General features: G+C 40.4%; 1 protein-coding gene across 4 annotated transcripts in view; it reads right to left on the bottom strand.

Moving 5' to 3' along the window:
• LOC148020256 (uncharacterized) overlaps positions 1 to 24,286 on the bottom strand; it is an 83,736-nt gene that overhangs the window by 32,941 nt on the left and 26,509 nt on the right. For all 4 annotated transcript variants that reach the window (XR_015694939.1, XR_015694940.1, XM_087700593.1 and 1 more), the window contains 7 exons: positions 23,151 to 23,445; positions 22,918 to 23,042; positions 5,482 to 5,661; positions 5,148 to 5,396; positions 4,788 to 5,040; positions 4,568 to 4,672; positions 4,399 to 4,471 (listed from right to left, as the gene is read on the bottom strand). Coding sequence is in view for 2 of the 4 variants with exons in the window: in XM_087700593.1 (XP_087556719.1) it covers positions 4,399 to 4,471; positions 4,568 to 4,672; positions 4,788 to 5,040; positions 5,148 to 5,396; positions 5,482 to 5,661; positions 22,918 to 23,042; positions 23,151 to 23,445 (1,280 nt within the window). In the remaining 2 variants the exon portion in view is untranslated. The remainder of the gene's footprint in view (positions 1 to 4,398; positions 4,472 to 4,567; positions 4,673 to 4,787; positions 5,041 to 5,147; positions 5,397 to 5,481; positions 5,662 to 22,917; positions 23,043 to 23,150; positions 23,446 to 24,286) is intronic.

Below are 24,286 nucleotides of genomic sequence, written 5' to 3'. Positions count from 1 at the left end.
CAAGGTTCCGATCAAAATTCAAATTTTCCAAAGCTCTCCAGCAAATACTTTGGACCCTTCAAAGTGATTGAGAAAATAAATGAAGTTTCTTATCGACTTGAACTTCCTGCTCATTGGAAAATACACAATGCTTTTCATGTAAGTTTGCTAAAACCTTACATAGGACCAGAACCAAAGGAACCCATTACTGAAGATCCCCCAGAAGTTGAAGAGAAAGAGCAACTCTTGGAACCTGAACAGATTTTGTTTCACAAGGATCGAACTACGAGAAGTGGCCTTGTGACACAAAAACTCTTACTAAAATTCAAGAATCTACCCACAACAGATGCACAGTGGGTAGATGAAAAATTCATGAAGGATTACCCAGACATTCTTCAGCCATATCAAGAAGCTTTTCAGCTGAGGACAGCTGAATAAAAGCCAGAAGGCTGTCACAACTCTATAGAAACAGAATTTGTATCCTTTTTTATTAATTTGTCTATATAATGATTTATTAAATTTGTTTCCTTTACACTAATTAGATATAAAGAAAAGTGCATTGGAGTTGGCCACTGATAAGTGGTCACACAGGTTATGGTGGACCCACGCGGTGGGTTAGAGAAAAGATAGTTCACACTTCCACCTATATGGCCCGATTGGGAGCCTGTGACCAGAACTCACGCATATCAGGGTTAGACTCGCACACAGAAAGGATTGATGCCTTGAAGTGTGGGCTAGATCCACCAGAACAGACAGTTACAATCAACAAGATGGCATGATCATGAAATGCGATGAAAAATTCATGAAGGATTACCCAGACATTCTTCAGCCATATCAAGAAGCTTTTCAGCTGAGGACAGCTGAATAAAAGCCAGAAGGCTGTCACAACTCTATAGAAACAGAATTTGTATCCTTTTTTATTAATTTGTCTATATAATGATTTATTAAATTTGTTTCCTTTACACTAATTAGATATAAAGAAAAGTGCATTGGAGTTGGCCACTGATAAGTGGTCACACAGGTTATGGTGGACCCACGCGGTGGGTTAGAGAAAAGATAGTTCACACTTCCACCTATATGGCCCGATTGGGAGCCTGTGACCAGAACTCACGCATATCAGGGTTAGACTCGCACACAGAAAGGATTGATGCCTTGAAGTGTGGGCTAGATCCACCAGAACAGACAGTTACAATCAACAAGATGGCATGATCATGAAAAGCTTGTACAATGTGCATATGTGGGCTGAAAGCTTGAAATGCACATTTCTTTGCATAGGAAAGTCACATGAAGATTCTGATACCATTTTTGCGATGTATACGGAAAAAGCTTTCATATGACACCCATATTGGGGGCTCCCTAAATTTTAGGAGATCCCTAAATTTTAGGAGGTCCCTAAATTTTAGGAGCCTCGAATTAGCCTAAAAATGCTAGTCCTAAAAAATAGGGATGTCATTCTAAAAATAGTAAATTCTGTACTCTGACTGTGCTATTTGGTTGTTTCTATTCTTGACAGTATTCAGCCCAGGTTGATTGTAACTGAGCTCTTCCCTAAGGGACTTGGGTTAGCAGGAATACATTCCTTCGGGAGGGGTTGCCCATCTTCAACCCTCAATCTTGTCTCCATTACTTTTACATTTTCATGGCTGTAATTTTGTGAGTAATTTTTATTTTCAGCTTTAAGTGTTCATTCTCTTTTATATTAAATCTCGAAAACAAGCGAATATCATAATTGTTAAGCATACTACGTTGTTCGAGGCGTTTACACGCAATGTCCGTCTCAAGGGGTGTGAGGGCAATGTGAAGCACAAACCGCAATGTCTGCCGCATGGGGTGGGAGGGCAGTGGAAGGGCTGCAAGTGAGCTGCCAGTGGAAGGAGAATGCTGCAAGCAATAAGAGGTTGCAACCAGTAGAAAAACGCAAGTGAGGAAAGACTAAAAACGCAGGTGAGGAGAGAGAAATACTAAAAACGCACGAAAAACCAGCAGTAGCAGTCAGCATGTTGAAATCAGCTCTGAACAGTGTGTCATAGGCTGGAAACAAGTGCCAGACTGTTGTAGACAGCAATGCTTGGACCATGATGTCCTCCGTGTCCGGGGTGTGGACAGCAAGCTGAAATACCTGAGATTTGCAAAAATGAGATTTTTTTTTTAATAGAGAGTGATCACCAACAGTTTCTCTACTGTAAACAGCTACAAACTGCGGATGGAAGGCTGGAAACCGGCGTTAGACTGTAGATGACATCAAGGGACAGCTGAGACTGCAATGTCCTCCATGAAAGGGGTGTGGGCAGCAAGCTGAAAACACCTGAAACCTACAAAAACAAGATTTTGATGCAGCAGAAGAAGAAGAGAAGTGGATGCCGAACCTGCCACTGGTCTTTGCCATCACTGGAGTGGAGGATCTTTGTCGTCGTTTGAGCAGATCCAGCTCTGATACCGTGTCAAAAGATGATGTACCAACGAGACACTAAGGTTTGCGGGGAGGAACACGGAGTCAACTTAGCAAACATGGAGAAGAGAAGAGAAGAGAGAATAAACTCTAATGAATGGAATGATGAAGTTCTGAATCATGGAGTGAATGTGATACAAGGGAACAAGGGTGCCGTAGCACAAGGAAGATGATGAAGGCAACCACGAACCACGAACTACAATGTCTTCCTGAAGGGGTGTGAGGGCAGTGGAGAGGCTAGAGAGAAGAGGTGACGGACTGAATGAATCGACCGTGAGAAATGAGTGAGAGAGTGGCCTATAAATAGGCAAAGTTAGTCTAGGATGGCGCCTCTTTTTGGGGCTGCAAACCCTAAATGCAAAATGCAAAAACGCAAAAATGCAAACTGTGTGTGAAGGGTGAAGGATTTCTCAACATCTGCATCCTGGCATTAAAATCACCAACTAAGAGAGTCTCTCCTAGTCCAAAGTCGTGCACCATCTTGTTTGAAAAGTCTACGAAAGGGGACCCCCCCTCTATTCCTCCATCTCACTCACACACACACACTCTCTCTCTCCTCTCTCTTTCTCTGCACTACTAGGACTCCCTAGTAGTATATCTCAATCTCCGGAGGGGAATATAGCAAAGGGCAATGTATAGCATCTGGTCTCAGGAGACCTCCACTCTAATCCACATGTATCACATGTCAAGGTCCCATGTCATGATGCAAACTCTATCCCATAGCTGCTTGTCTAATTAGTACTACTACTTCTCCCAACTATCAAGTAGTGCCTTGATGTCTTGTACATCTCTTGTATATAGACTCCCATCCTGTATGTAGACTCTCAGACATATCCTTGTACTCTAGGCAGTGCTCTCTTAGGACTCTAATGTGTCTTTGTGATCATAATCAGATTATGGTTCTCCATCATCTCACAAAGTGAGTTGTTACAGTTTCACACTGTCATCAATATCTTGGGGTGATGTCTCATAGGCCACGTGTCTCTATTTGATTGCATGCCATTAATAATGATTCGGCCATCTTTGTATGCTGTCTTTTTGTCCTCCTTGGTCTTGATTATTTTGGGTATACCCACATGTCTATGCTCCATCTGCATCCTTGTAAGATTGTTATCTATATAGATGGGAGCCCCTAGGAGTGCACGTAGTATTGCCTTCTTCCTCATGAAGGGCATCCTCTCCATCTCATCTCAGAACCTTAATATGGGTGAGCGCTTGTGCAATTCTTTCCCAAGTCTCCAAGGTTTACTAAGGGGAAGTGGGTAGACACTTTCCTTTTACCATGATTGAGGAATCTCCAATGTCAATGAAGGAACTGGCTCTACACACCTTCTTTTGCATGATTCCATTTTCCCAAACAAAAATGTGCTTCTCTATCTCTTCATCCTCCAAGGTTATCCCATCCTTCATCCAAGCTCCCTACTCTCATTTCTTTTGAAACCCATTCCTACTGTTTGTTTTTCTTCAATCTATGTTATGAATTCTTTTACCAAAATCTCTTTCTATGGTTCAGATTGTTATACCTAATGGATAATCTTGTCTTCAACTTTATTATATTGCTTGATTTGTTCTTCTAGTTTGGGAATCTTCTTCTCCTCTTTTAACATTTTATTTTCTTGTTGCAGCTGTTGAATCATGTCCAATAGGTACTACTCCCAAGGGGAAGGCTGGGTGGCGTACTTCAACAGGGGCAAGGACAGTACCTCAGAGAAGCTCAGTTTGGTTGCTATCTTTGCCTATAGGTGGAAATAGAGATGGTATTGAACGCTTTGAGCAACTGACCCAACACAATTCTAGTAGTTAATGAATGGATACTAATGCGGAGAGCATTGAATACACTTCAGATCCCATGCTACCATGTTATGGCAAGAATAATTTGGTAGCAAAACCCAAAAATTTAATCCATTTCATGTCATCTAATCAATTGATGCCAGTTGTATTTTAAGTATGTAGCACTCCAAGAGCATTACCTTTGAGTTGACAAATCTACTTGTGAGAATGCTTGGAAAAGCAAAGACTGCTTGCTCGCTGGTATACCTAGACCTGTAACAACAATAATGTCATCAAAAAAGGCAGAAAGCTCAACAGCTGAATGACAGTTCAAACAACTAACCAAGAATTTATATGTTAGCTAGCCACCAGTATCTTTGACTGCAAATAGAAGTTCCACTGCATCTGCACGCTTGTCTTTCATATATACAGAAATGACCACCTCTCCTTTTCTGGTGAACTTTATCCCGTTACCTGGCACGTCACTTATTGGTCAGAGCAGAAGCTTGTATACATAATGCTGTGCTAAGATGACTTATGTCTGCTTGAAAGATACACAAGATTCAGAGAAGGACAGTCACTATCTAACCAATCAGGTTCACAAAGATCTGAAGTAGCCTCCCTGGATCGCCAAGGAGCTGCTCAGGAACATCATCCTCAAAACAACAGCAAAGCTCCAAACCATTTTTTAAAGCACGCGCTGCAAGAACTGACACAGCATTTTCCAACTGGTCAAACAGTGAAAATTGTATTTCCTCCATCTCAAGCTTTCCTGCTTCTATTTTACTGAAATCTAAGATGTCTGTGATGAGACGTAGAAGATGTTGTGCAGCAAAACGGACCTGAATCAAACAGACCACAAAGCTTAAATGTTATGAGCTGAACAAAACTAAACCATTAAAACAAATTTCTTCTGCAAATTTAATATGCTGGGAGCAACAAAGTGTACATAGTCAAGATGTTCTTGTTGCTCAGGTGTTATTCGAGTGTCCAAGCATAGCTCCGTGAAATTTATAATTGCGTTCAAAGGGGTGCGAATTTCATGGGACATGTTAGCCAAAAACAAGGACTTTGATCTATTTGCAGCTATGGCAATATCTTTTGCTTTCTCTAGCTCTACTTCTATTCTTCTTCGTTCTTCTATTTCCTTTGCAAGGCCATCATTTGCACACGCCAAATCTGCAGTTCTTTCCCTTACCTGCTAAAAGTAATGATTACAATGGAAGAAAAATAAGACAACAGCTTCCAGAAAAAGTAGCACAAGTGACAATCATGATCATGACCTTATGCTCCAGTATTGACTGATGGCTTGCAATTTGTCGTGCCATGCTATTGAACATATCTTTCAGATCGCCTATCTCATCTCTGAGGAGAACCGTCCCCTCTTTAACCCTTGCTCTCAAATCATTTTGTCCAAGGGCCACTGCAGCTTTTCCAAGTTCAGTTATGGGGGAAGTAAAAACCTGTTAAGTGAATAACATCAAACCGTACTTTATACTCAGGAAATTCCAATGTACCCAAAGCACTCTTGACATATATGATGGTTAGCAATGTAATACCACACCTTGATAACTTTGCTATGCAGAAAAGCACATTGAAACAAACTGCAAGCACTGAAACAACTGAAACTGACAGCCAACCAAGCAGAGTACAGCTTATTTCTTGAAGAGATAAGAAAAAAGAAAAAAAGAAAAAGAGAATGACACAGTTACAAGGGAGCCCTCTACGTATGGACAGTATACTACCTGGGCCATCCCCTTGGACTTGGCATTGGCTCACTTGATTTGTGGATGAGGCTAAGAGGTGATCAATAATTTGAAAGTACCTTATTTGAAAGAGCAGGCCAAAACTGTCCCCTAGAGACACCCCGAACATGTTTTATTTTAATGAATACAGAACTGTACTCAGAAGGTCTTTGAAAAGAATGGACTCTCCTTCTTGATTGCTCTCCCCTGGAAAAAGAACACTTCCCCTAAAAGTCTTGCTTTGCTCCCACTTTGAAAAGGAACATTGATCAGCTTAAAGCAATAGTCTTTCTCCTAGTATTGGAGCATAGATGTTAAGGATACCAAAAGTGACAAGAGTTCTGATCATTTGTCTTTGCCTGGATAGGTGTTGATCATCAACCAAGTTTAGCTTTCATATGATGCAGTAGATCTTGTAAATCTTTGTGAATCCAATTTCAATCAGATCAAGTGCCTCATTGACAATTATTTAGTCAGAAAATATGGTTGTTGAATGAGCTAATATTAAATGCTTCCCTGAATTAAGTCACACCTCGGAACCCCCCCCCATAGGTACATAGACAGCCGCAGTTCTTGACATTAAAATGGCCCCAGATGGTGATGTGGATGACATATAAATTTGGTACCCTGCGCTGATCAAGATTATGCTCTTGTAAGAATAAAACATTCATATTCATAAAGCTAAGGGATGGAAGAAGAAAGCGGCATGTCAGTCTTACCAATCTGCCTATTAGACTTATACTCTTGCATGTGCAAAACATCCATCTTCTTACCAGTGACAGAATTGTGAAGACTGCCCTGTAGCTATTTAGTTCAACTGTGCAATAAAAATACCTCAAACCTTGCCCTTTCCAAGAGTGGATCATCATAGATAAAGTGCTAGTCTGGCTTCTAGCCACAATTGACAAACTCCTCCGCTGAAAAAGTGAAATTGCAACTCTATCTGCTGCATCCAAGAAGGACACTGCATCAATGGAGGATACACCAAAGAAACTGTCCATAAAAAGAATTATCAAAGGAAGAAGCTAAGTGACATGTTCCAAGTAGAGCCATAATCTTGAGGACATGTAGAAAACACGCATTTAGTTACTGAGCTTTCTCCTTGCTCCCTCCTTGCATTCATGTTCATTTCTAACCACTCGCCCCAAAGGATAAGGAGCATCCAAAGCTGCAGTACATGGCTTTTACTTTATTCCCTGCCTTTGCATCCCTCCCTGCCTGTTTTGTTTTCCAGACAGTTTTGGCTCAAATAAACAATCAGCCAATGTTTGTTTCTGACCATGTTATCAGGCCAACCTAATGTACAATTTTCTCAATGTTTTGATGTTATTAATACCAGTGTTTTACTACATCTCACATGCACAGTTAACTTCAGTTTGCAAGTTTCTCAAAATCACGGCCTTGGTCTTCAGCCTTCAATTTGTACTTTCTTCTTCTTCCACGTGTGCACGTATTTTAGGGCTGGGCCAGCAGATCAAATCAGATTTCACATTGATATCAAAATTATCTTTTGGTATCAGAGCAGATTTCCATTACCAAATTTTCCATTACTTCCCATTGAACCTTCCAAAAGGAGTGCAAGCATCTCAAAGAATTTCCACGTTTTGCTGAAACAGCTGCATTTTCACCCTAGAAGACATCATGATAGTTGTTTTCTAGCAAGATCCCACAGAATGGGCTCCATCTGAAACAACCCAAGTTTTTCTGTGTTTCTACAACATCCCTTGATCAAGATACAGCAATTCCGGCATATCTGTAGTAGCAAGACAGCTATCTTTCAGCCATTAAAGCCTTCCAGAAATATGTTTATTTCACAGTACCCGCCAGAAATATCAGATGAGCCTTTTTTAGCAGGACATTTCCAGACTTCAATGAGATTTTCCACTCATGGAATCAGATCCGGTTCTAGTAGCAGCAATAGTAGTTAGCTCCCAACTACATATTCTTGGTGGTAGAAAATTGCTTCTGCATCATACAAGCAGTTAACTCTCCAACAGTACCAACCTTCAAATTCAGATTTCACACAGCCAAACACAGGTGCACGACCTTTAGTTGGGAAAGAGTGTTCCTTGCAATGGGCCAATTTCCCTATTTTTGTAGTTGAGTGGACATTTATTACACTGCAATAATTTTTGTGTTGCGGAGTTATAATTGCCTCTGGCTGGGAGAGTTTGGTTCTGTTCAGTTCACTAAGTTCTTTCAGAATCAAAAACTTAATCTTCAGACTTTGGCAGTACTGTGCTCTCTTCCCTTTTGAAGTTAGAGTAGCAACCAGCGTTTTTACTCATGGGTATCTATATCTTTCAACTTCTTTCTTTTTGGTTCTCATCAGTCTTATTGATATTATGATTGGCAATCTTTATGCTTCATTTAGCCTTTTACTTTCATCATGGTCCTCTGCACACAACTCATCTGCAGCCTCCTTGAATCTGCAGATACTAAACCTAGCAGCTGAAGAGGCATTGCTTGTGTATTGAGTAGCCACATACTACCATCACTCTTCATACTGATGATTTCTTTTCAAAACAAAACTTTTGAAGCTCAGGCAAGCATCCAAGAAGATAGCGCTGCTAATGTAGGCAAGGTGTGCATGATGAAGAGGGAAGTTGGAGTTCTGTGAAGTTCATCATGAGGATTTTAATCCATCTCCAATTTTGAATCTTTGGGTGGACTAATTTTGGAAAAATATGGTCTTAAAGGCCAAAAGAAGCCCATTCAAAATGGGCCATGTAGGCCAGCTCTACAACAACACTAAGGGGAAAAACAAAGATGGTAGTGGTAAGAAGGGCGATCCACATTAATCTCGACATGATGACAAGAATTCCAACTTCATATGAAAGCATGTCAAAGCTGAAGTTAGATTGTTGTTCTTGTGGAGCTTGCAATAAGGGTCAGTTGCTTCAGGAACTAGGAGATTTAAGTATACCAACAAGAGTAAAGCACAGGCTGCCAAAGATAAGAATCTTGCATAAACCTGTCCACACCAGCTGTCCTAAGGCTTTAAACAGTCCCTACCAGCGGCCCAACCATTATCAACTTGTATAAGGAGAGGTATGTCAGCCCTAGCAGTGTAGTGGAAGAAGCTTTGGGGGGTTGAGTGTCAGGATTATGGCTTTAAAGAGTGAACAAAACATTTTTGCTGCAAACAGTTAAAATAGCACTCCATCTTCCTCTGCAAGCATTTGAAATAGCACTCCACCTCCAGTTACATTTTTGCTGCAAGATTTTAAAATAGCATTGGAAACAGCACTTCATTTTTCCTGCAAGCATTCCAAATAGCCCTCCAATTTTGTTGCTAGCATTTGAAAAAGCACTCCATCTTCCTTGCACATCTGGGATGGCCACCCACACTGTAGACCATTGACCAACAACCATTAGGTCACTAGATATGAACATGTCCTAAACACTAGAGCAACTAAGTCACCTTGTACTATGAACATGCCCAAAGGCTAGGGCAGTTACAGGGTCCTATAAAAAGGAATCAAGTGTGCACTTGCATAAGATCTCTAGTGATCACCATAATTGGACTCCAGACCCTCAGCAGCTCCATACCAGAATAGTGTGGGTTAATGTTATGGACATCAGCCTTTATGATGATAGCTTGGCCCAATATGTTAATGGTCAAATAGGCTCAGAGAGGCTGTTTAGGCTCTATGGTTGGGGGCTAGCCATGCTTCTTTCTACACTGGTATTGCTTGTGTCATGTCACATGTGCAAGCCAGGGATCTATGTTGGTGTTTCATTGGTATCAGCAGCCTGCTCTCTATGACGTGCCATGGTGACATGCACAAAATCACTGGAAGCTCCCAGGACCATGTCAAGCCACCAAAATTATGTATTAATCATAGATTATCATGCATTAACACCTAATTACACTCTTTACAAACATCCCCAAAAAGGTGCATTAAAATTAATGTCGAAATGGTTGGACAAATGCCTAAAATTCCTCTATAAAAGTGCATATTGAGGGTTTCCCATCTGATCCTTGATCATTCCAGCCATCAGCCGTCATCCCTCCTTGCTGCCATTGCCAGCAGCCTGTTTGAGTTGCCACCAGCTGATCTTCTCAGCAACTGCCCTTGAATGACTGCCAGCAGCTTCTACCACGTCATCAATATCACTGCTGACTGCACTTTTGATCCAGTAACCTGTGTTTCCACCTTCTAGCAGCCAGCCAGCTGATGCCTGCATCATCCTGAGAACATTATCCAAGATGTCTCAGCAATCTTCACCAAAGCCATAGTAACATGGTATGGGATTTGGAGACGGGGATAGGGGATAGGGGTTGTCATCCCTTGTCGCCCTGAGAGGGGGCTAACATGGCAATGAGACTAGGATGGTATGGGGGCAGGATGGGAGTGGGATGGGAAGCAAGAAAATGGTTGTTCCATGTTACTATGACCAAAGTAGTCACCCTCAAAACCTATCATATCGGCATCGACATCCCCATTAGTGTAGGCTCTAAGGGAGAGAGACCTTGAATCCCCAAATAGGGCTGGAGGAGAGGATCCCGGATCACTTTACCTCTTATTGAGTGACAAATACACGTCTTGTCACAAAGACAATAGTAACTGTCAAAAGAAGTAGGGCACAATATGGTTCCACCTCAAATACTTCTCATTATACTTCTCAAATTCCTTCTTCATATCATCCAAATGACCTAATCTACACCCCAGAGGGAGGTGTACAACAATTTGGGTTTGAAGCTAATAAGGATCTAGAACTTGCAGTCCAAAGAGGATACACCGATATGGGAACAATGTCATGTCCAAGTAATCCAATCCTACAAGAATCAATGTGTCATGGGGACATGAAATTTCGAGATGCTTTAAAATTGCCAATAATACTTGATTAAGTTATTAATCAAATGTGCAAGATTGTTTAGCACATGTGATGTACATGGCAGTTATTTCATGGTAACGAGCCAAGGGCCCCGAGAAGATAGTGGGTGTCAAAAGAAAAAGTTATGATAAGTTATGTCAACTGGGCTTTGGAGGTCAATTGGTGTCAAATTTAGGCATAGACCAATTTATTGGCCACTAATATCAATGGGGTGACATTAGAGACTAGATATTAATTAATTAATTAATGCCAACCTAAGGGCTAATAGCTGCTCGAGGATACTTGAAAGACAAATTGGCCTAGCCAATTTGATTATTGGCTGGTGAAATTAAATTTTTTAGCACTAGAATAATTATTAAATTGATTTACAGAATTAATATTCTAAAAATTAACTTAATAAGTTGGATAATGCTGGAAAATGGGATTCAAAGGCTGCCACTTGACAAAACTTGCCTATGCAAGTGGAAAAGACGTTTTTAGGAGCTGAATAAAGCCTATTCCAAACATTGTGAGAGAGAACTAGACTGTTAGAAAGTAAGGAGATGTTATTGATGTGATTTGCAACCACCATGGACCAGCCATACAACAAGTGACAGAAATTTGGAGCCCTCCAGGAGTAGACAACAACAGCCCAAGGTTCTTTCAGTGCAAGGTAACAACATACAAGAGGGGGCAACAGTCTTTCTAGTGATCCTAAGCTGTAGACGATAGCTTCCATGGCTACTTGAGAAGAGCAGCAGTAATTTTTCAACATTTCTCACAATGAAACTCTAGCATTTCTCTTTCTATAGCATTCTCTCTCATTCCCCAGCCATCTCTCAAGTTATCTCGGGATTTTTTGGCAATTTGAGCCATCAGAGGAAGAGATTTCAATCAATCTCTATTGTAAACCCTAAAATATAGTAAAAATTAAGGTTTTGGCAACCACCTCGAGATGCACGCTCAAAATTGAGGGCCTAAGACTTGAATTTCAATAACTAAAATTGAAGAATTTCAAGGAGATTCAAGAGGCCAACCAACCAATCTCAGGTTTGGGGCCGAATTTGTATTTCAAGGAGCAAAGTGAAAGCCAATGCCCAAGCAAACCAAGGGGAAAATTAGTTTGGAGACTTACTAGATAGTTTTGACAATAAGAGGCACTTGGATTAGCATAGGAGATCAGAGGATCTCAATTGTACTCCTTCCATTTGCAATAAAGATAAAGAAATACTGCAATGGGTGCCAATTTTGGGGCCAACACAGTGTCCAATGTCCAAGATTAAAGTGGTAAAGCGTGCATTTTCAATTTATGTGAATTTTATGCTTGTTGTAATTAGTGCTTAAAAGAGTCCTCTATTGAAGAGCACGTTGTGAGCATCCCATCTTATCCTTTATAAGTCCAATGTTTTACAGGTCATTGCTGACTTGGAGGAAGTCCATCCTGCTACTATGGCCAGAGCCAGATTGGAGGTTCGCCCCAGCTTTCACCAAGCTTGCTGCCATCTGTGCCAGCCTGTTTGAGCTGCTGCCACACCATCACCATCACTGTTGTCTGCAGTTTTTGCTCCAGCAACCTGTGTTCTCACCCTCTGGTGGCCAGCCAGCTGAGTCTACATTGTTGCCACCTTTTGCTGCCTGTGGAGCTGCCACTGAGTAGAAAACCTTTTGTTTTGCTGCCAGAGCAATCCCTCGACATCTTGCTGCCTGGAGGACTGTGTTTTGCTCCCTCCTTTGCTATCCGCAACATCATCATCAGCCATGGACTGCTGCTGCTGCTATTCAGGATTCGTGAAACGTGTGACACATTAGCTGTTCTGGGCATCACCAGCAGCACTCTCAATTCACGTGATCTCCCCAGTCCTTGAAACATAGAGGTTTGAGGCCCACATTGTACGATTTGCATTCCAAGTAATCATTGACCTTCCTTGAGCATTCTACACACTTTTTTCATCTTGTTGTTGTATATTCTGCATTTTCTCTTTGCTACAACATTTCTTTACAGACGATGATGGTCCATCCCTGACATGTTCAAACTTCTTTCTACATGTATTTGTTACTTGTATAACTATTCTCAGATATAAGTTGTCCAACAGCATTTGGAGACTATTTATTCCGACCCATAGTAATTTTTTCTAACTAGAGAGATTTCATTGTTTTGAAGGTAAAACATGCATACTTATGTCTAGTGATATGGAACAGATCTCTAAAGTAGACAATCATTCTCAACCCTTTGCGAAGACCAAGCATTATACTATAGTTTTTCCATCAATTGCTTGCCCAAACTTAATCTATCTAGCTACAAAGATATGCATTGCATGAGTGTTTTGTCATGAATCGTGTGGTGGGGGAACTTGCTTGAGCTATTATGCCAAACACACACCACACAAAAGGAAGCTCACTCAAGAACATAAGAAGAGAGATGCTGGCCAAAACATTTTCTTATTGATTTCTTCTTCTTTTTATACACAGTACAATATACACAAATATAGATAAGATACAACATAAAGGAAACTGGCCTACTAAGTCAAATAGTGCATATTTGACTATACTAATCCACTCGCGCTATAACTATGTCAGTTGTAAGTAGATGCAACAAACCAAATATAATAAGTAATAAATCAGTGGCCATGCAAGGATCATAATGACCACTGACGTGCTAAGTATGGATGTGCAAACCCATCTAATTAGGCCATCCATTATCAATGTGCGTACATGTTGAGCTTGCCATCTCAACACTCCCCCTCAAGCTCAACTATATCTCTACAACTCCAAGTAAGCTTCATAATTTCCGAAGCTTCTCTGTAGCCAATGTGTCATGAGGACATGTATTTTTGAAACCTCAATTAACATGTGGATTAATTTTCAATCACATGGTTAAGTAAATGTTGCACATGTGAGGTGTAACTGGGGTTAGAGTAAATATACGAGCCCGGGACCTGAGAAAATCATGGGATGTCAAAGGCAAAAGTTACTATAAGTTATGCCGCACAGGTACTTGGTGGTATCTAGTACCAATTGTTGGCCTAGGTCATTCATTTGGTCATAAGTGTCACTTGGTGACACTAAGAAAATGGCATTTAATGGTACCTAATACCAATCTGATGATCAAATATGATGCAAAGACACTCGAGAATGGAAGGTGCCTAGTGTTGAGAAACCCTTCATCCTTCAGCCGCAGTTTGCATTTTTGCGTTTCTGCGTTTTGCGTTTAGGGTTTGCAATCCCAAAAAGGAGCGCCATCCTAGACTGACTATGCCTATTTATAGGCCACTCTCTCATTCATTCCTCACGGCTAATTCATTCAGTCCGTCATCCCTTCTCTCCAGCCTCTCCACTACCCTCACATCCCTTCAGGAGGACATTGCGGTTCGTGGTTCATGGTTGTCTTCATCATCTTCCTTGTGCTACGGCACCCTTGTTCCCTTGTATCACATTCACTTCATGATTTAGAACTTCATCCTTCCATTCATCAGAGTTTCTTCTCTCTTCTCTTCTCTTCTCCATGTTTGCCGAGTTCACTCCATGTTCCTCCCCGCAAACCCTACTATCTCACTAGTACGTCATCTTTTGACATGGTATCAGAGCTGGATCTGCTCAAACAGTAGCAAAGATCCTCCACTCCAGTGAAGGCAAAGACCGGTGGCGGGTTCAACATCCACTTCTCTTCTTCTTCCGCTACATCAAAATCCCTGAATCTCGTTTTTGCAAGTTTCAAGTGTTACCAGCTTGCTGCCCACACCCCGGTAACGAAGGACATCTCAGCCCTTGCTATCCATCACTGTTCCCTACAGTCTGGCGCTTGTTTCCAGTCCTCCACACCCTGATTGCTGCTATTTACAGCAAAACGACTGCTGCTGATCACTCTCCATTCAAAAAACAATCTCGTTTTTGCAAATTTCAGGTATTTCAGCTTGTTGTCCACACCCCGGATGCGGAGGATATCGCGGTCCAAGCTGGCCATTGCTGTCTAGAACAGTCTGGCACCTGTTTCCAACCTATCACACATTGTTCAGAGCTGATTTCAGCATATTGACTACTGCTGTTTTTTTTTTCCTGCGTTTTTAGTCTTTCTCTCTCCTACAGACTTCCCTGCTTGCGTTTTAACTCTTTCTCTCTCCTCACCTGCGTTTTTCTATTGGTTGTAACCTCTTATTGTTGGTCACATCCTCCTCCCACTAACAGCTCACTTCCAGCCCTCCCACCCCTTGAGGCGGACATTGCGGTTCGTGCTTCACACTGTCCTCACACCCCTTGAGGCGGACATTCCGGTTCGTGGTTCATGGTGACTGACCACTTTCTTCTTCAGCAAGGCACACTGGTATCCATGGCTTCTTTACCAATAGATGACCAGACTACTGGGTGCTCCTACTGTGGCATCACCGGACACACAACTGATGCTTGCCGACTTCGACCTTTGCTCCCTATCCCTCCGGAGTACATGCGTCTTCCACCAGGCACTCCTTGTGCCACCTCTCCTTTCTGGGCCACAGAGATCGTTCTGCATCGGCTATCAGAGTACTATGCTCAAGGCAATAAGACGCATCCGATGTGCACTAAGTCCTTTCCAGCACATGGAGGATCGATTGGCGCTATGACCTCCTGGAGATTGTTGCAATACCAGCGACAATCTTCTCCCAGTTATTTTCAAGTACAGTGGCTTCCACGACCTACGGATCTGTAGTCCGCTCCATCGAGAGACAGTGATTGTTCGATACCGTCTTCTCGTTAGTCTGCTCCTTCGAGAGATAGTGACTGCTCAACTCCTTCCTCTTCTTCGGCTACCCAATCTGCTCCACTGAGAGACAACGACTGTTACCCACCTCTTGCTCATTCTGAGCCCCACCCTTCCCCACCCTTGACTACTCAGGTTTGAGAGGCTACCTTTGGGAGCTCTTCGGCACCCCAATATCTTCTTCGGCACGACCGGTGGCACTTCCTTCGTCATCAGACATTTCGGAGTCCGTGATCCATGAGTTTTTGGATTCCCTATCTACTTCAGAGGGGGATTCAAAGGGGAATGCTATTTCTTTGCCCTCAAAGGGGGCATCTACTTCTTCTTTGACTTCAGCGGGGGCCCCTCCACCTCCCACCTCAGAGGGGGAACCTACTCCACATGAAGTTCTTCACCCATCCTCTACTTTCTTGGGGTGGCTGTCTTCGACCAGTCATCTCTTCTACTGATACCCAAAATCTTCAGGTACCACCCAGATCGGGACCTCGGAGGTTCAGCCGCAACTTGGTGAAGAGGCCTTCATATTCCTTCCAGCATGGATACACGGAGCTAGTGGCTTCTCTCCCGAGGTTGAGTTTCGGTTTCTCCAGTTCACTCTGTCTACTGTTCTTTACTGCAAGTTGCCTTTCCGGTGGAAATCTTGGATATTAGGGATCCTCTATATCTTCTTCCTCCGCTTCTCTTCTTGCCTTGGTCACTTGGTTAGCATGGAGCCACCTCCCGCGATCAAGTACAGGCATATCCTTATGGTTCTCAACACCCCACAAAGTCCGACATTCCTCCTATGCATTGCATGTTTTCATCATCTTTGTACTGGGGCGCTTGGACAAGTGAACAATTTTTCCACGAGGGACACTGTCCAAGTGTCACCTGCTGCATGAGTATTCTTCAGCATGTAGCATTGCATCTCCACCTCACTCTTCTCTTGTTCCCCTTTCTAGGCCTGAGAGGGGGTATTGAGAAACCCTTCATCTTTCAGCCGCAATTTGCGTTTTTGTGTTTTGCGTTTAGGGTTTGCAGCCCTAAAAAGGGGCGCCATCCTAGACTAACTATGCCTATTTATAGGCCACTCTCTCGTTCATTCCTCACGGCTAATTCACTCAGTCCGTCACCTCTTCTCTCCAGCCTCTCCACTACCTTCACATCCCTTCAGGAGGACATTGCGGTTCGTGGTTCGTGGTTGTCTTCATCATCTTCCTTGTGCTATGGCACCCTTGTTTCCCTGTATCACATTCACTCCATAATTCAGAATTTTATCCTTCCATTCATCAGAGTTTCTTCTCTCTTTTCTTCTCTTCTCCATGTTTGCCGAGTTCACTCCATGTTCCTCCTCGCAAACCCTACTGTCTCGCTGGTACGTCATCTTTTGACACCTAGCCAATAAAATTATTAGCCAGTCATATCATTTTTCAAGGCACCGAAATAATTATTAGATTAATTTTCAGTATTTAAAGACTGAAAATTAATATTTAATTATAGATAATGCTGGAAAAACCATTTGGAAAGGCCGTCACTTCTCAAAAATACCCATGCAAGATTGAAAGATATCTTTAGAGGCTAAAGAGAGGCATTTTTTATGTATTCAGCCTACAAGAGAGAGGGAGGAGATGCTATTGGTCTAATTTGCAGCCATTGGAGGACCTTCTGAGACAATCAAAGGCAAGAGAAGACCAATCAATAGCAGGTGATAACATCTACAAGCTGTTGAGACAAGGCAACAACAGTAAATGACTGATTTTCTTCAGTTCTTTGCATCTACAAGCTGTTGAGACAAGGTAGCAACAGCAGTAAATGATAGATTTTCTTCAGTACTTCGCGAAGAAAGTCTAAATTTTCTCTCTCCTCAGTATTCTCTCTCATCTCCCAATCTTTCTACAACCTTGTGTCGAAGATTACAGCATTGAGATTACCAAAGGCTAAGAAATTTCAGATTTCTCTACTGTAAACCCTAATCTGCCAACAAAAATTAGGGTTTAACAACAATCTCAAGAAGTGTGCCAAAAATTGGATGCTCCAAGACTTGGATTCAACAGGGCTAAAGTTGTTTTTAGCCTATTCAAGTGAAGGGACCAGCAAATCATTGAATTTGGGGCATTTTTCATCTCCATCAAAGCGGGTGAAGGCCAATTGATTGTCTGAATCAAGGAGCAAATCAAATTGAAGACTTACTGGTCATTTTAGACAACAAGGGGAGTTGGAATACCAAAAGGGATTGGAAGAATCCCATTGTACAGTAACTTATTCTTCAATTAAGTTAAATAAATACCAAAAGAGGCGCTAGTTTTGAGGCCAACAAGGTGTCCAATGTCCAAGATTATATAGTAAAGTGTGCATTTCAGTTTTGTGAATTTGTTAATTGTTATAAATAGTGCTTAATCACGTTATTTACCACCCTATCCAAGGATAAAGGCTAGTTTCACAATGCCTTTGTGAAAATGTCAACTATCTAATTCTGTGTGTTGACATATACCAAGTCAATCTCTTCTCCAAGTACCTTCTTTTTCACAAAGTGATAGTGCACCTCGATGTATTTTGTCCTACCATAGAACATTGGGTTCCTAGCTAACCATATGCTGCTCATATTATCACATTGAATGACAATTGGTAGACCATCTGTCTACACATCCAAATCACCCAATAACTTTTGCAACAATACCACCTCACATGCTACCATAGTAGCATCTCTGTACTCAGCCTTTGTACTCAATAAAACAACTGTATGTTGCTTTTAACTACTTCACATAACTACTGCACTACCTCCGTTGGTAGATCTTTTATCAGTCCAATTTGCATCTATATATCCAAACATCTATGTATTCTTACATGCCTCGTAAAAAAGTCCATAATGCAAAGTGAACTTCATATACCTCAATATGTGTCCGACTGTATCCAAATAAGGCTTTCTAGGCATCTACATAAACTAACAAACAAGGCCAACAGCATAACTCAAATCTCGCCTTGCGATGGTCATGTAAATCAAGCTCCTTACTATCCTCCTGAATGTAATAGGGACTTCTATCTCATCCCCAACATCAACACTCACCTTCATATTTTGCTCCAATGGCACTGAAAGAGACTTACGCACTATCATACCATACTTGCACAACACATCCAAGCCATACTACCTTTGGGACAGTCATATACCATCATTACATCTGATTACCTCAATACCAAGAAAGTACCTTAACTCACCCAAATCCTTCATCTCAAACTTATTCTTCAAAAGATCCTTGACTTCAGTAATCCCACTGTCATTGTCACATGTAATAACCAAGTCATCCACATAGATGACCAAGATGATAAAACTTGTATCTTCCTTTCTTATATAAAGTGAATAATCAACATCAAAAACCTAAAAGCCAATGTTGACAAAATACCCTCCGATCTTGTAAAACCATACTCTAAGTACTTGCATCATCCCATAGAGAGTTTTCTTTAATCTGCACACATATATAGGATGCTCTGAATCCTCATAACCTATTGGCTGCTTCATATACACCTCTTCTTGTAATTCACCATGCAAGAAGATATTCTTCACATCCATTTGTTGCAAACTCTAACCTTTGGTCACTACCAAAATAATCACACATCTAACAGTTACCATCCTAGCAACTGGACTAAATGTCTCTTCATAATCTATGCCATATGTTTGAGCATTACCTTATGCAACTAGCCTAGTCTTATACCTACTAACAGAATCATCTGCATTATGCTTAATTTTCTAGACCCACTTATAGCCAATAGCTTTCTTGCCCTTAGGAAATTGTACTAGATCCCAAGTCTTATCATCATTATCATCCAATGCATCACCACTAGATGCATATCAACTACTTATCTCATCAAAAATAGCATCCTTGCTTACTCTGAATTCACTTATAACAGGGTTATAACAACGATACCCTTTCTACTCTAAAGAGTATCTAATAAAAATGCATTTTCCAACCTTTAGATCAAGCTTCTTTTGCAGCCCATCTGGTACATGAATCTATGCAATACAACCAAGAACTTTCAAGTGTTACATATCGGGCTTCTTACCTGTAAAGTATTTTTCGGGGGTCATCCCATGAACTGCAGTTGTGAGAGTTCTATTCATAATATAGACAGCAGTATGAACAACTTTGAAAAATGTTTTGACAAATTCTTTTCAGTCACCATCAATGCCAGTGCAACTTCTATAATATGCCTATTTTTCATTTCCTGTGACCCCATTTTACTATGGGATATACCTACAAGTAAACTATCTCACTATCCCATAATACCTCAAAAAGTCACTAAATTCATTAGAGAGGTATTCTCTCCCCCTCCATCTGATCTCAAATATTTAACTTTCAATCTTATTTTTGTTTCAACAATAGCCTTGAAAGTTTTAAAGCACTCAAACACATCACTCTTTTTCTTCATAAAATACATCCACATCTTTATTAAACAATCATCAATAAACACGATAAAATATTTATTGTCACCAAGAGGTATGTTTTGTGTAGGCCCCTAAACATTTGTATGCCCAACATCAAGTATATTTTTGCTCGAATCTCTATCATGTGGAAAAGGTTGTCTTGTCGACTTACCAAACTGACATACTTTACACACTTTATAAATTTCAGCAACTCTAAAAGCAAGCAACTCTGTAACCAACCCTTTGGACTGTATTAATTTCAACCTTTGCACATTTACATATCCAATATGTTTGTGTCATATTTCAATGTTTGTAACCACTCCTTTGTCTTTATTATACATAGCAATATTCATAGCAAGATTTTCAATATCTAAAGTAAACCTACGGCCAACTCTAATTCCTTTTGCGAGCAACCTGCACTTATGATTAAAGTCTTCCATAAAACAATATTTTGCATTAAATCGAACATGTAGCCCTTACTCTACCATTTGGCCAATAGACACTAAATTCTTTGTGATGAATGGCACATATAATATATCTGATGGACTCTTTGTCTAACCATCATGCAAGGACAATAAAACTTTTTAAATGTGTAAAATCAAGTGACATAAATCATCACCTGTTTGCATATATCCTGAATTTTGTAAATTCTATATCTCTCAAAATCATTCAGCATGGCTGATCATATGATTAGATACGTCTAAATCAACATACCATACATCATCATATGTCCCCTTTCGTGTATACAACATTCATCATATGTTGCATAACAAACAGACACTCATTTTTATTTGTATTCTATCGTAAAGACGATGCATAGTCTCCTTATTGCAATATACAACTATAGATATCATTTTTCTAAGCATAATGACAAACAATACCAGAATTGCTAGAACCTCTATTTTGTCATTCTACCACTTTCTCTAGAGCTCCCTCTACCTTTAAAGTTTCGACGGCCTCCTAAAACTTGCATTTCACTAAATTATTGATTTAACCTATTTTGCTGGTTATAACCAACATGTCCCATACCACGGCCTCTTGAAAAGGATCTACCATGTCCTCTTCCTGAACTTGAGTAAAATGCTTGAAACTGTTCACCACTTCTGTCAAATGATTCACCCTACATATTGATCTCTTCAATGATCATGAAAGATACCAACTCGTCAAAGGCTGAAGACGGCTTCCGTACATACACAGCAGTGATAAATGATTTCTAGGCCTTCTCATTATTAAGGCTAGCCAAGATAGATGAAACCAAAACATCATCATCAAGCATTGCATCAACAGCTCCTAAGACATCTACAATGCTTCTCACTTTCAAAACACATTCATTTACAGACATCTTTCCTTTTTTCAATGTATTGAACTCTTGCTTGAGTTGAATCTTCCATGCCTTTGTATTTATTGAAAACATGTTTTCAAAAATTATTCAAGCTACATGTAAAATTTTTACCTTTTTAACATGTCCTAGCATAGTATTTTTTGATATGTCCATGTCTTTAATTCTTTTGCAGTCGCAAGATTACTTAGCCCTAGCTCCTTTTTTTTTAATACCTGAAACGAACTCATAAAGACCTTTTTCACTAAGGAAGTTCGTCACACGAAACTTCCATGATGGATAATTGTTCTTGTCCAACTTCTCAATGATAAGGTTTCCATTGTTCTCTGTCATTTTCACAACATTGATACAAAACAACAAGAAATTCTTCTACAACCTTTTACAACAAGTGCACAATAAAACATCAAATATCCTTTTTCACTAACTGCTCAACAATACATATAATCTGCAACCTATTTGCAAATAAAACTTGTGTTTGCTTCTTGACAAACACCTCAGAACTTACAAATTCAAAATCTATAATCAATGCATCCACTTTCGGTCGACATAGCTGAAATCACAATATACCCGAAAACTATTGTCCGCAACCTAGCGAGTCTAAAACGGGATCCAAAACAACCTCAAATGGTCAAAAAAGTAATTGGAAATCGCTAAAGGACCTATCTGCAAAATATATAGTGCTCTGTTCGCACACCAAATCTCATAGCAATCTAAGATTTTTGCTTTGTCCTACTTCCAGTGCCTCCACAGGCACTATCCAAGAGAAAAAGTGGAAGAATGGGAGAGCTTTTTACCCATTGCTTACTTGCTCAAATCCTTGTTTTTTCTCCTTCACTTCAGCTTTCAAATCCAACGTCTCTCAGTGGCACCACTTTGATACCGTGTCGCGAATCGCAAGGTGGAGGGACTTGCTTGAGCTGTTACGCCAAACACACACCATACACAAGAGAAAGCTCACTCAAGAATACAAGAAGAGAGATGGAGACCAAAACGTTTTCTTGCTCATTTCTTCTTCTTCTTTTTACACACAATACAATGTACACAAAGTATAGATAAGATACAACATTAAAAAAAGTGGCCTACAAAGTCAAATAGTACATAATTGACTATACTAATAGACCGGCGCTTTAACTATGCCAATTGTAGGTAGGTGTAACAAACTAAATATAATGTCAGTGGCCATGTGAGGATTATAATGACCACCAACGTGCTAAGTGTAGACATGTGAATCCATCTAACCAGGCAATCCGTCATCAATGTCTGCACGTGTTGAGCTTGTCATCTCAACATGTTTGTTAAATGTGGCTATTCCACAAATAAAACTTAGTCCTTGAAATGCAACTGATTTCAGCAATGTTTACCAATTGAAGATTTTGATTAATTAAAGGTGAAACCATTTTTAAAAGAAAGTTGACACAATCTATCAAGTGCATTAGTCATCTTAAACATGTGCTGAGATATTATATGGGGTCGATATACCCTTCTAGCAAAGTGAGTGCATAATTCACTCCCATCTGCAATGACCACTGTATCTTTTACCAAAGATGTAACAATATACATAGGAAACACTATGCAAAGAGAGCTACAATTATCCTTTTTTCTTAATCCTAAGCAAAAGAAAACTGTGAAACTTTCATTGGGAAAGCAGACATTTTTCAGTGTATGAACATCACACATACAGCATACCTTTGCTAATCCAACAGATGCTAACACACCAAAAAAAACAAGAAGAACAATCGTGATGATTATCACAGTGCGTACGCTTCGAACAGGAGAATAAGCCTCATACACTTTCAACTTTGCCAAAAGTCCTGCAAAAGAATTGTCTATAACATTCAATAACATAAACCTATGATGAAGAAAAAAAATGCACTGTACACTCCAGTGGGCTATTGAATGGTGAGCACATGATTACACACCCCAATCCATAAAGCCAACTGGTCTGTAAGCTACAATGACTTTGGAACAACTGTAATCCAACTCTGTTAGCACATCAGACTCCCCGTTTATAGCTCGTGCAATAGCACCTTCTTTAGGGATATCAGTAAGTTTTGGATTTCGCAGTGGAGGGAATAGGAGATGAACAAAACTTGAGTTTTCTGACAAACCAACCAATATTTCACCAGTATCTTGAAGCCCAGTTCGATCATATACCAAATCCTCTAGTTTGGTGGCATTCACCCAGGTCATAAGTACACCAATGAATGTTTCATTCTGCATATCCAGCAAATAATAATCCTCAACAAAAACCTACTTCTCAATCAGAACAATCAGCAGACAACAACAATTGACTTCAAGTAGTTTCCCCATCACAACAGAATGCCAGTATGATGTTCAAGACACTCATTTTACACCTAAGTGTACTATATAACTAAACAAATTTACACACTGACATTCATAAGCCATTTAAAATAGTGGAGATACCAAGGAAAACAAGACTCCCTGTTCCCTATCTACAGGTAAGAGACTATGTAAATGACAAATAAAACAAACTTGAGGTATATCCACACAAAATGCAAAGTTTATTAGACCAGTTCTGTGCACCAAATCGAAGTGCAAGTGCGCCTCCATCATGAGAACACTAAAAGCTAATGTTTTGATACAGTTTATGAATTCAAGCAAGAAGAAGAATTTGACTATCTGGAATGCATTCATTTTTTATTCTACTTCCAGAGTGCACAGTCGCGTTGCCCATTAGCGATCCCTTCCTCATTGGCAGTTTAGCATCATTCAGTTTGCAGGCATCCTTCCCAGGGATGATTTGCTTTCTTGGCATGCTGCAGTTTCTTCACTTTCCTTATCAGCCAGATAGTCCAATTGTGACTCCAGTATTGTCTGATATAGCTCACTTGTATTTTGTGTTTCTAGTAATTTATACAATTACCCTTTATGGAGAAAAAAACAGAATTGGACCTGTATAATTTTAGGACTTTTCAGTTGCAAACTTCATAAATCCACAAAGGTCGCATTTCTTTCAAGTTGACCCTAATATGTGCATTTAACTGTCAGAGATCATTCATGATGTGCACACAAGGACAAGGTGTCAGGCAACAGC

This window comes from Lygodium microphyllum, chromosome 19 (genome assembly GCF_053477565.2).
Source record: "Lygodium microphyllum isolate KBCC chromosome 19, Lygodium_microphyllum_v1.1.10, whole genome shotgun sequence".
In the NCBI taxonomy this organism is placed as follows: Eukaryota; Viridiplantae; Streptophyta; class Polypodiopsida; order Schizaeales; family Lygodiaceae; genus Lygodium; species Lygodium microphyllum.
The sequence above is the reverse complement of the archived record's forward strand: the minus strand, read 5'-3'. Positions and strand labels throughout refer to the sequence as shown.